Source organism: Leguminivora glycinivorella, chromosome 1, assembly GCF_023078275.1.
Source record: "Leguminivora glycinivorella isolate SPB_JAAS2020 chromosome 1, LegGlyc_1.1, whole genome shotgun sequence".
In the NCBI taxonomy this organism is placed as follows: Eukaryota; Metazoa; Arthropoda; class Insecta; order Lepidoptera; family Tortricidae; genus Leguminivora; species Leguminivora glycinivorella.
Window position 1 is genome coordinate 1,408,028 of NC_062971.1, and position 13,841 is coordinate 1,421,868.

Genomic DNA, 13,841 nt, shown 5'->3' on the forward strand with positions numbered 1-13,841 from the left:
CGGTGTATAATTTCGATATATGATTTTTTTAAATTAAAGACAAATAAATGTATGATTATAAACTAAAAACCGAATCGAAATCGAATCAGTAGTTTTTAAGATGCAATTTGTCAAAGTTGGCTTAGTTTGTTTATATGGTCGCTTATAAATTCCTTAGCCAGAAAGTCAGAAACATTATATTTTTCTCACAGTTAAAAGTATGCATAGGTAATAGACATCATAATAAACAATTTTTTACGAGGATATAAAAAATTCATCCCTTGGAAAGCCGAGCGTAGCGATGTCTGTTACTAAAAACAAAAAAAAAGGCAGTTTTTTTTATTGGATCGTCTTTGTAAGGGTTTCTAAGGAATGAAATTTTTATATCCTTGTAAAAAAATGTTTATAATGATGTCTATTACCTATGCATACTTTTAACTGTAAGAAAAATATAATGTTTCTGACTTTCTGGCTAAGGAATTTATATTATAACTATTATAAGCGACCATATAAACAAACTAAGCCAACTTTGACAACTTGCATCTTAAAAACTACTGATTCGATTTCGATTCGGTTTTTAGTTTATAATCATGCATTTATTTTTCTTTAATTTAAAAAAATCATATATCGAAATTATACACCGTGTCTACCGTTTTTTGCGGTTATTCAGTGTGATACGAAAATTAAGGTTTTTTTTTTAAATCTTACATTTTTTTCCAATTTTTTCAATATTTTTTTAAGTTACATAAAGTAATACCTTTCAAATGAAACATGTTTTGTCAAAATCGGACGACGTACAAAAAAATGAGATTTTTTTTCGGTTTTCGTAACCGACCTCGCTACGCTCGTCGTTCTAAGGGATGAAATTAATATAAATATAACTAATATCCTCGGAATTTTTAATTTTAGTTTGATGTGTACTGTTACTATGTATTTTTCTGTGTCAGAAAAACATGTTATTTCTGACTTTCTGGCAAAGGAATTTCAAAGTGGCCATATAAAGCGATCTTTCCCAACTTTGGCAACTTGTATCTTAAAAAATGCTGATCTGATTTCGATGCGGTCTTCAGTTTTCAACTAAAAATTTATCTGTCTTCGATTAAAAAAAACTTGTATATCGACATTGTACATTTTGTCTGTCATTCTTTGAAGTTATTCAGTGCGAGACGGAAATTTACTTTTTTATTTTTTTCTTACTTTTCTTTTTAAATTTTTTTTTCTTTGTATTTTTTTAAATTACACAAATTAATACCTTTCATTTGAGATACGTTTTGTCAAAATCGGACGATACAATAAAAAGATAGAATTTTTTTCATTTTCATAAAAACACTCGCTACGCTCGGCTTCGTAAGAGATGAAATTTCGATATCCTCGGAAAAAATCGTTTACTATAATGTCTACTATCACCATGCAAAGCGGCTTGCTTCCATCCAAAAGTGCAGCTTTTGGCCAAAAATTCTCCATAACAAGTATGACTATAAGTAAATAAATAATAAACAAAAATATTGGGGGACATCTTACATAGATCAACCTAGCCCCAAACTAAGCAAAGCTTGTACTATGGGTGCTAGGCGACGATACGAATACATACTTATATAGATAAATACATACTTATATACACAGAAAACATCCAAGACTCAGGAACAAATATCTATGCTCATCACACAAATAAATGCCCTTACCGGGATTCGAATCCGCCGGGACCGCGGCTTAGCAGGCAGGGTTTTTTTCATGAATATTTGTGGATAATCTCATGTAAATGTATATCAATTTAACTCAATCAATCAAGTGACACTGAGTACCGTATCAAACGCTGCACTTTCATTATTGTTAGCATCCGAATACATTATAAATAAATAAATAAATTGCAAACAGAACTAAAACTGTTCAAATTTTCTGACAAAAAGAAGTCTTCTATGTATCCCGCGGCGGAAGACCTGTTTAGTATTGAACTGCAGAACAAGATGAAGTAGTTAAGCAGATACGCTTTTACATTTTATCCTTTCAAAATAGGTTGCAAGTGTTGCAACACCAAAACTTTTTCGCTGTATACGTAACGTAAGGCCCTCTGGCTAAGAACGTCTACCCGAGAGTCCCAAGTGTAACTGGAATGGAGTCACGAAGTCATCAAAGATAAGAGGTGAAAATTATTAGAGAGAAAGATCATTCAGCCTTGTTATTTAACAAAGCTAAATGGTGTTTGTAATATGTCATAGTTCTTTTTGCATTTGAATAAATCGGCAATGAAAACCTCGTAAATGCAATCTGATATTTAAACAAGGAGTAGGTAGGTAATACCTTTTTTAGGTAATATTCGATCTAAACGATCACAACATGACGTTTTGCCTCATATGGCAATCAGATTATGTCTCTAGCATTAAAATTCATTAATATCAAATATTAGTCAAAATTACATAAAAATAAAATCATATATCTTATGGGCAACTGAAGTCATTTCATAAAAACCGGCCAAGAGCGTGTCGGGCCACGCTCAGTGTAGGGTTCCGTAGTTTTCCGTATTTTTCTCAAAAACTACTGAACCTATCAAGTTCAAAACAATTTTCCTAGAAAGTCTTTATAAAGTTCTACTTTTGTGATTTTTTTCATATTTTTTAAATATATGGTTCAAAAGTTAGAGGGGGGGGACGCACTTTTTTTTCCTTTAAGAGCGATTATTTCCGAAAATATTAATATTATCAAAAAACGATCTAAGTAAACCCTTATTCATTTTTAAATACCTATCCAACGATGTATCACACGTTGGGGTTGGAATGAAAAAAAAAATCTGCCCCCACTTTACATGTAGGGGTGGTACCCTAATAAAACATTTTTTTCCATTTTTTATTTTTGCACTTTGTTGGCGTGATTGATATACATATTGCTACCAAATTTCAGCTTTCTAGTGCTTACGGTTACTGAGATTATCCGCGGACGGACGGACGGACGGACGGACGGACGGACGGACGGACGGACGGACAGACAGACATGGCGAAGCTATAAGGGTTCCTAGTTGACTACGGAACCCTAAAAAAGGCAAGAATGAAATAACTAAGTAACCTAACCTAACATTAAGGTTACGAACAACAGCTCAAGCCTGATTATAAAATAACAATTTCCTACGACGTGTTTTTCGTATCGTAGTACATAATTATGTTACTAATTATGAGATTTATTAAATAAAATAAAAAATATTCGAAATATCCATTTTATCCGAATATCCGGATTTTCAAATATCGAGTCGAATCATCCGGATTTCGAATTGGACGGATAATTGCAAGCCCTAACACCGAACCACCGGGCAGAGTTTCAGTATTTAGGTTTATGAAGGTTTAGTATAGGTAAGTACTTACTCAGTGGCTCATTCTGTGCATCGATCAAGTCATAAATATCATCATTAGTGCCCCTTTCACTCGCAGCAGTATAAGAACATTGGATGAATTGGGATTCTTCGAGTTCTGGGACACGGGAGTGTTGAATACTAAAAACAATTTATTTTTGTGACTAATTGCACATTTCACATCTTTCATTGTGACGTTTTTAGACTAAGGGCCCGTTGCATCAACCACATTTGACACACACATCATCGTCACGCAGCAGACGCCTATGGAACTGTCCATACAATAAAATTTAACGAATGCTTTAACGGTGACAGACGGTTTGGTGCAACTGACCCTAAAGGTCCATTGTTGATAGTAGCTGATGTAATTTCTATGGTAATTGACTATCTACAGTACCAACGACACAATTAATGGGAAAGTAGTGTATATTGTACACACGCACACGCACACGCACACGCACACGCACACGCACACGCGCACACACACACACACACACACACACACACACACACACACACACACACACACCTGAGATGACCGTACCAAGGTCAAATAAGGACGCTCGCTCTTGCTAATAGCGGCGTCCCGTCCTTATTTGACCTTGGACTGTACGATTGCCTGTAAATCTTATACTTTTAAACGAGCAATTCTTGTATATTTATTTATTTATTTATTTATATATATATTTATTTACACTGACGATCTCGGAAACCGCTCTAACGATTTCGCAGAAATTTGTTATGTGGGGGTTTTTGGGGGTGAAAAATCGGTCTAACTTATCCTTAGGTCCCGGAAAACGCGAATTTTCGAGTTTTCATGCGTTTTTCTTCGCGCGCCATCTCGTGTGCAGTAGTTGTACTGTTAAGACAGAATTCTTTCGGTCGATGTAAGTACTATTTATTGCAAACACTAGATGGCGACACAGGTCAAGGCTAAAACGAATAGAAAATACACTATTTGAGTATTTGTGGCGAAATGCGCGCCATCTCGTGTGGAGTAGTTGTGTTGTTAAGGCTGAGAATTCCTTCGCTCGATGTAGGTACTATTCATTTTTGAACTAGATGGCGACACATGTCAAGGATACGAAACAGAACCGAGCGAAGCTCGGTTGCCCAGATATTAAATACTTAAGCGTCGTGACATTACTTAAATTTTAAAATCGGTAAAATTGAAAGCACTAAGTTAAAAGAAAAAAACTTACTTCATTGTGGTTGTGGTGCAGAATGTTTTCGACGTATTTGTTTCGTTCGACGCCACGTTTACTCACCGCTAGTCTCAAATCAAACTAAAGTTACTAAAGTGATGGCCGTGGCCGACACCGCTTGCACTGTTCGTTCAAATTCTTGGAAATAGAAAAACCGAAATAATTTCGTTCCTGCGAACTGTTCTTTAAAGAACGTATCATTTAATTCCGTTCCCGCGAACTGTTCTTTAAAGAACGTATCATTTAATTCTGTTCTTCGGAACAGTTCTCACTCATAAACGTTCGTTCACTGAACGAAAAAGAATACCGGTTAATGGAACCAGAAACGCTAAAGTAAAGTTCTCGGGTCAACGTACGGAACCGTTCCGAAAAAAATACCGGTATCCGATCCCTGGTGCGAACGCTTACATACACTAGTGCGGAAACTTAGACAGTGACCAGAGCGGCCATATACAGGCCGCTCATAAAGCCGGCCTTGTAATATTTGAAAACAATCTCCACCTCTAGTTTCTGATTTTGAGCCAAATTTCGTGTAAATCCCATTGTTTACTGCTATTAACGGCCACTTTTAGTTTAGTCTCTCGATAGACGACTTTACCTTCAGATCAGGATGCAGTTCGGCACCCCATGTATCTTGGACGCAGTGTCGCGGCCACAGCTTCTGCCGCATCGGCGGCGGCCCCGCGAACACCACTGTGTCGTGAGCCGCGGCTTTGTCTGCTGATACCTGCAAAAAAAAATCTGTTATAGGAGGTAAACCATATATATATATACACCACCTTCAGATTATCGCACGCAATTCCATGTACTTGAAGTCGCGTTAGATGCGCGAGAATGCAACTCATTATAGCGAGTCAGAGACTCAGAGATATGGAACACTAGTGGGTTCTCATCGTTCAACGTTGGAGTACAGGGGGCCGATTTTTGAGTCTCACTGTCACTAAAATACCGGTTGAAAACGGTGAATTGCCTATTATTTTCAGTGCCAATTTTCTGAATTCGAACGCCGTGAGACTCAAAAATCGGCCCCCAGATGTAGTGTGAAAGGGTTTTCCTTCATATTTTTCCGGAAACGTTCGTATTTGTCACGCTAGTTCAGACACTGTCAGGTCGTTTTTTACTGACAGTGACTGAATTATCATGACACGTTCGTACGTTTCCGTAAACATACGAAGGAAAAGCTTTTCGCACTACATCTGTAACGTCTATAAAGGCGTACTTAGCTGGTGCGATAACCCAAAATGAGTTTTGGCCTCCAACACAAGAGCACATCATTCGTTTGGTCTTGAGGTTTGCTTTAAGTTCACTTTACGTTCTCTGTACTCAGATTCTGCTAATAGTTAGCGAAGTACCACAAGTAAAACCTAATTAATCTTTTTTTTTTATTATTATAAATGGGCTTGCCCTTGGCCACAGACTAGCCAAAGGCAAAGACGTGGCCTACGATGGAGTGAGCTCGCCCAGAAGATGCCAGTTCACTCTTGATTTGTTCACCTAATTAATCTTTATTAAAAGGAACACTCACAGGGCTAGAAACGTGGAGCTCTCGTAGATGGACGTTATCAATGAAGGAGACGTGATCTGGCGGATGCCAGTCCAAGGAGTAAAACACGCAGTCGAACGGAATGGTCTCCAGAAGTCTGTTTATGGGTTCTACAACCTGGAACAAGAGAAAAACTTCATAACGTTTGCTCATACTATGGCTTCATGCGCATAATCGGTAACCTATTGGCTATTATAACCTACAATCACATACTAATTACCAAACATCGTAACTTTTCCAGCAATTTTGGTGCAGCATTGTTAAAGGAATATTTAAGATCGAAGAAAGTCAGCTGGAATAGTTAATTAGGATTAATAGCAGTAAAATGATTTAGCCTTAATTGATCATCTACCTAGTAAAAACAAGTATGAATTCCTTTATTTCTACCATGCTGCACCGAATTTTGCTGGAAAAGTTACGATGTCTGCTGCAAAAATATCTGACACGATCATATTTTTAAAGTGATATGAGCGAGTCACATATTTTTGCGGCTTCGAAAAGTTATACATCTCAGCTTCCAAAAGTTCGAAATTACCAGCGGCCCATTTCTCGAAGCTACAATTTACAAGTGGTAGTCAATGTCTAATATATGACAAGTTGGAAAGAGACTTCCGCTTGTAACATGTAACTTTCAGTTTTGAGAAATGAGCCCAGCTCTGTGTTTTTAATGAATTAAAAGATGTCAAATTCAAATTTAATTTATTAGAAGATCTGTTTGTGTCTACAGGCCGTTTAGATTAAATTCCTAGATCTTATCTCTAATTAAGCGTGACCAATATAAATTGGCTAGTCATTGAGCTGATTAATAATTAGGATTAATCTGAGTTTTTGCTTTGAGAATTTTTAACGCTCTACTACATTGCGGTATTTGGTTTGATCGACTAAACTTTTTGTACGTAGGTATATAATTCTATTTAAGTTTGTAACGTCCTTGCATGTTTTTCCTAGTATTGTAATATAAATTAAAAATTAGCGTTACCTGCGGTTTTCCATTTCTTTAAGTTTGCGGAAGTGGTTAGTTAACCAAACCAAACCATTTAACCACACGAAAAATAAAATGGTAGTTAAAGAAAATCGTTATTTTGATAATTTTAATACGCGTAGCTACAATGCCTGGTGGGAAGGCAAAGCAAAAATAAGTTTAAAAACTAACAATCATGGTAAGCAAAGCAAAACACATGTTTCAGTTCCATACTTAGCAATTATCCGGTTGAAAGAAATCGAAATTGTGATTTGTGTTCGGTTGTCCATCGGCCACACCACAATTAAACCCAAATCCCACAGGCGACTGCTACGACACCCACGGGAGCAAAGGGTGGTGAAATTCTTAGCGCGTAACCACACCAGCGTGCGTAGCCGAATGGACAAACGCTCACGATAATATATCTTTCGTATCTATCTCTATCACTCTATCGCTCTTGCGCATTGGCGCGACAGAGCCAGACTACCTATACATTTCTGCGGCGTTTCGATTTCATTTCGCTTCGCAGAAACGCCATTCTGCTACTGGGCCAGGAAATAATTACTTTTTTACAAACTACTATTTCCCCTGTAAAAACATGTATGAATGAAGTATAGACAAATTTATTGTCAGCTTTTGGGGTTAAAATAGCGCATTATCGATCACCGAGCGATAATACTCTTCATAATTTACCCCGATCGAAGCTATGAATTATCATAAAAGCCTATAAATATTCGCAGTATAATCCATATACCGATCAAGGGCAAAATGTTAAACAAAACATGATATGATGCTTTCTAGGGGAGGTATTAGGTTCAAAATGAAAGGAAGGAAGGGTTGTGTCGAAGCTTTAGAATCACGTTTGCGTCAAGAAGTAATTGATAGTGCTATGTGGCGATGACATTGTGGAAGAGTGAGGTATTATTTTCGGGAGGGGTACTTGTTTTGACATTATTGTATATCATATTGTTTCATAATTTCCGCAGTTTTTTGACTAGTCTTGGTCTCGGCTCATATGTTATTGAATCAGGCATTCATTTATGATATAATAACATTGCTATGCTATTTTTAATCTCAACATCTTATAAGACAAAGTCCCCCGCCGCGACTGTTTGTGTGTGTGTTCGCGATAAACTCAAAAACTACTGATAGGATTTTCATGCTGTTATCTCTAATGAAATATGACGATATTTTCTAACCGAGTCGGACAAAATCCCGCTGGCTGAGAGCTTTGAACTTAAACGCTGCCCAAACCGTTTGAGCTATAATATCAAAACAATGTATAGCGAAATTGTGTCTCTCTCATCTACAAAAAAGTCCGCGATGGCATAGGTATGTCTATCTTTTACGGATAATTTACTATTAACCATTTTTATGATAATCCCCGTGCGTAGCCGGGGCAGGCCGCTAGTGTCATATAAAAATATGAAACAGAAAGGATCAAACATTCAAAAAAAGTAAAAACTGCTGATATATATGTGTCTAATAGATACCTATGTGTCTCAAGAGCTAGCCCTGTGCAATTCAAAACAACACCTTTACTCCTAAGTAGTGTTATTGTTTCTGTTATAATGCGAAATATAGCAAAGAAATATTGTTGTTTTATTTCTTGAAGGGAAGATTTATATTGATTGGCAAACGATTAGTAGCTTTAGCTACCTATGTGAATGAGGCACACTCAAAGGTTAATGACAGATGGCGCCACCCTATTACTCCTTTGCACTTGCATCGCACAATAAAGAATTTGGGAAAGAAGAATACGTGAGAGCGAGAAGATAATATGTTTTTTCTCTCTCACACATATGAATGACAGTGACATGCCCAGACACTCGCACAGGCGCCGCCTGGCGGGATAAAATGTCAGTGTGCCTCCTCGTTGCATACCTGTGTATTTGACTTATACAACTTTAAGGCTTTTTGCTGAAGTGTCTTTAACAGGAAAACTTGTAGGCCGTCTATTTATAAGTTTATATAGGTCAAAAATCAAGGTAATCAAATTAAAACCAGAATCGATTAACACAGCTGTTAATCGTCTCTCATTGTATCGACTCACAAATGGCTTCAACCTGCGAATCGATTAAAATAAACACTACATACAAAAGCGTCCAAGCTTGAACAGGACCTTTGTGTGAAAAAATTAGCGAGGTCGAACTTTCACAAAGAAAATTAATTTCCTATGAAATAAAGGTTTTTATTAGTAAACATTGTTATTGGAAATGTCGGAATCAGAATTAGATTTATATTATAACGCTTTGTTGTGCAACCCGCAGTACTTTTACTTTTATTAAGGTCAGCTTTAGAAATTGTAAATAGATCGTATTGGACATTTAGTTTTCATTATTTATATGTTTTTAACCCCCGACGCAAAAACGACGGGGTGTTATAAGTTTGACGTGCCTACCTATCTGTCTGTTTGTCTGTGACATCGTAGCTCCCGAACGGAAGGACCGATTCAGATTTTTTGTTTGTTTGCAAGCTGAATTAGTCGGGAGTGTTCTTAGGCATGTTTCATCAAAATCGGTCTAGTATGTCGGGGTTTTTTTCAAAATTTCAATTTTGTGGTTTAGGTTATTCTAGAGGTATAGTTCTAGAGGTATACATTATAGGAGTACACGGGTCGTCTAATTATGCTAAGCATTTACCGGTGTCCATGGACATCCTCTATTCCTTAAGAGGATACGGTAGCGAAAATGCTAAAATGGAAAGGAGCCCCCCTTTCAACTTGGGAATTTTAGTTAAATATACAAGTGTTATTAACTAGATTTATCGAAAATAAAAAACTGGCCAAGTGCGAGTCGGACTCGCCCACCGAGGGTCCCGTACAAACTTTCTTTCAAACTACCTAGTTAAAATAATCTCATGATTTCATAATATAGCTCTAATGACTTGACTAGAAGACAAAAGTATAGGTTATTGCTAATCAGCATTATTGTGTATAGCGCCATCTCTCGGTGAACTCGCTAACTAATTTGCACGACCTGTATACTATGTTGGTTTTTCAGGGATAATTCTTTATAATGTTAACCGATTTAAACAATTTTTACTTTATTGGAAAGAAGACAAATTGAAAGTAAAAATATGAAAAGTTTTTTGCGAATTAAAAAAAAAGTTTCCAAGATACAAACACAATTATATTTTTCCTGTAATATTTAGCATAAAACCAATGTTTCCTAAAATTTTCATAATTTTTAGTAGGTAAACTTCGGAGATAAGGGGGGGGGGAACGGTATTTTTTTTTACATTTTCCTTCAAAATTCTTTTTTTTTCCACAACAAAAAAATTATAAAAAATAGTTTATTTACGTTCACTTTGCGCTCTTTCTAACGATACCCCATTTGACCTAGTAACTTGAAATTTACAGTTTGGCCCCTATTCATTTTGGCCATTTTCTACAATGAAATTTCATAAATTAAAAAAAAATATACTTTCTACTTGTAGAGGTTTACAATGTTCACAACTATTCCAAATTTCAAGTTGATAGCATTAGTAGTTCTCGAGATATTTAGGAATGTGACAGACGGACAGACAGACGGACAGAGTCGCACCATAAGGGTTCCTGTTTGTACCTTTTTGGTACGGAACCCTAAAAAATTGTCCATTAAGAACAACTCAGTCAAAAGATATTTCAAAAAAATCTTTAAAATCGAGGTTCCGCTCTCGACTCTTTCCTCCTTGAAAACTTAATCAATCGGAACGAAATTTGAGAATCTGAATAACAATGAAATAATCTATGTCGGACCGTTTAGCTTTTTTGGTTAATTGTTACCAATCTTGAGTATCACACCTTTTTTTGCGCCACAGTGAAAAAGGCCGTTTTTGGAAATTTTTGATTGGCTCTAGAATCTTTAAAAAGCAGAATATCAAAAAAATCAAAACGGTCCGACACAGATAAAAATAATAACAATCTGTGTTGAAAAAATCATTGCTCTATCTTCAAAAACCAGGGAGGAAATAGTCGAGAGCGTTTGTATGGAGAATTGACCCCTACCGTATCGTCATAACGAGTGGGTAAGTAGGTGCTTTGACATTTAATATAAAAAAAAATTAAAATAAAATTTATATGGAATTAATATGGGAGATCTTTTTTGTGTGATCGGGCCTTTAGGTACTGATTAAATTAATCATTACACAGACACGGTTCATTATGCTAACACATTATACATTTTCGGGATGGAGCCCCTTTAACAGTATTCCTCAGCTATAAAGACCGAATATTTCATTCATTTTCATTCGTGTCGTAAGGGTAGGCCAAAACCAATTTTCGTAAATTGTCTGTTATAGTTACAGATGTAGTGCGAAAAGGGTTTCCTTCGTATTTTTCCGGAAACGTTCGTATTTGTCACGCTAGTCGCTAGTTCAGTCAATGTCAGTACTTCTTGTACTGAGACTGATTGAAATAGCATGACACGTTCGTACATTTCCGTAACAATACGAAGGCAATCAGCTTGTGACAGCAGAGTTTATTAACTACTAGCTTTTGCCCGCGACTTCGCTCAACTATCTCTACTTAAAAAATCACGTCAATTCGTCCGTTTTGCCATGAAAGACGGACAAACAAACAGACACACACACACTTTCCCATTTATAATATTAGTATGGATAATTACCATGTAATAAAATACTCTGCATTAGTACTTTAGGTATATCTATACATTGTTTTCTCTGTACTGACCTATCCCGTAATTCAGGTTTCGCAGCAAAGGCTATTTCAGCGATCGTAAAGGTGAGTCGCGACTTACTTGACATTTTAGTGTTATAGCCAATTTGTAGGTCGTCTGAGAACATTGGTTTGTGATGTGATGGCTCTTTGTAACGGAAATATGATGTCGCTTATTTCCTACTTCTTTTTATTGATTGTTACCTTGTTAGACTCTTGTTTTACCTCCACCAGTATATTTAATTTCATAACTATACATCGTGACTTTAGCAGCCATTTCGGTGCAGCAGTAAATGAATTCATACCTACATGTGTTTTCTAGGTAGATGATCAATCCAGGCTTATTATACTGTTATTAATCCTAATATTATCCTAATTAACTATGCTTCGGACATATACATTCTTTTAACACGACAATGCTACACTGAAACTGCTGGAAGAGTTACAATGTCTGTTCATAATATAATATTTGGTCTGTATACATAAACGTGTTCCATATACCAATGTCGACACACGATAGGTAAACATAATCCAAAATCTCTCCAATTAAATTCCAGAAAATGTCAAGTGCATGATGTTAAACAACTTCTTCAATTGGTGCCGTGACCAGGATTCACACTTTGGGCTCTCATAAATAAGCTGTTTATGCACCTAGTAGTACTAGCTAGTCATAAATATCTAAGTCTGATATCTTGCTGTGCTGTAAATTCACGCGATTGGGCTGAAGTGTTTATTTGGAATACGTTAACTTTTTTGTATCTACGATGTTTTCGACGTTTTGGTTGTGGTTTACAGTGAAATCGCATTGTTTTTCAAATTTACGGTTTTCTGAACACAGTAACTTTATGTGTTGAAGGTAAGAAAGATAAGAAATGAAATAATTCGTGTCATAGTGCAGTCAGAACAAGTTTTACAATTAGCACTAGTCAAGACGTTATCTGCAAAGATATCTAAGCAACTTGCAAGTTTTGTGCCGATTGTGCTTCGTGCCGTGAATTCGTGATAGTTAAACAAAAGAATACGAAAGGAAGCTTATTGAAAATTATGATATCAGTCTATCATGAATAAAAAAGTATAAAAAATGTGTAGCGTAAAGGATAGTCTCACTCAGCATTTGGTAACTGCCTAACTGGCTTTCAGTTATTTTTTAAATAATATTCATAATTTTAAACATATGTATAGGCTACCTGCTTACAATTACAATAATAAAAAATAACGGAGTTCGGCAAAATAGAAACTTTATAAAAAAATTGTGTGTAGAGTCCCTCCGCACAGAAGAAGTGAAACTTAGTAATGTGGAAATTAAAATAGGAAGGAGTATTTCAAAATTCGAGTTGGCAACAATGAACGTTAAACGTTTAACGCTGTCAGTGAGCGTTAAAAATTTAACACTGTCAGTTGGAACTCGCATTTATTTATTTAAACTTTATGCACAATCAAACAAACATGTACAAATGGCGGATTTAATGCCAAAAGGCATTCTCTACCAGTCAATCAACCATTAGAAGCATTAGAAGTTGCACTTCAATAATTTTCACCTAGAACATTTCAATAACTTTTTTGCCCTATGTAGGACACAGTTAGCCAGATCGTTTTTCACAAATAATACAGTGGTATAAATGATTGATGTAACCCATTAGGACAAGGGCACAGTATAAAACCAGTAATAACTCTTCTTACAAACTTCACGCCGCGCGGTGTGTCCCCCTCCCTCCCCTCGCATGCGGCGAAAACATGCGAAACTGGTGATTATTGGGCTGGACAGTCGGGGCCGCGTTTGCGCGCTGTGTTGACGTGTTGAGTTCGGGAGAAAATGACGTCAGCACCGAAGACATATTTTCGTTACTGTAGTGTTTATGGGTGTATGGAAAGTTCTCAAAATGCGGAAATGTCATTCTTTAGAATTCCTAGACACCCAGAAAAGTAAGTGGTTGTTATATATTTGCAGTGTTAGGTACATTATTGCTTACGTAAATGGCGTAAAAGTGAGATTTAAAGCTAGAATGACACATTAAAATCAATAAGGATTTATCTGTAACGACATTTAGGTAGATGCTGCGATCTATCTAGCTCGAAAGTTTGGTACCTACTTAAATATTGTGCAAACATCTATTCAAACATTTTATGTAAATATGATTTCGTCAGTATTTAAGAAACAA

The 13,841-nt window shown here is 36.3% G+C and overlaps 1 protein-coding gene across 1 annotated transcript in view; it reads right to left on the bottom strand.

The window, feature by feature from the left end:
- LOC125232396 overlaps positions 1–13,841 on the bottom strand; it is a 52,663-nt gene that overhangs the window by 7,894 nt on the left and 30,928 nt on the right. Inside the window, exons 4-5 of the mRNA XM_048138044.1 lie at positions 6,047–6,181; positions 5,120–5,248 (exon numbers count right to left, since the gene is read on the bottom strand). Coding sequence (XP_047994001.1) covers positions 5,120–5,248; positions 6,047–6,181 — 264 coding nt within the window. The remainder of the gene's footprint in view (positions 1–5,119; positions 5,249–6,046; positions 6,182–13,841) is intronic.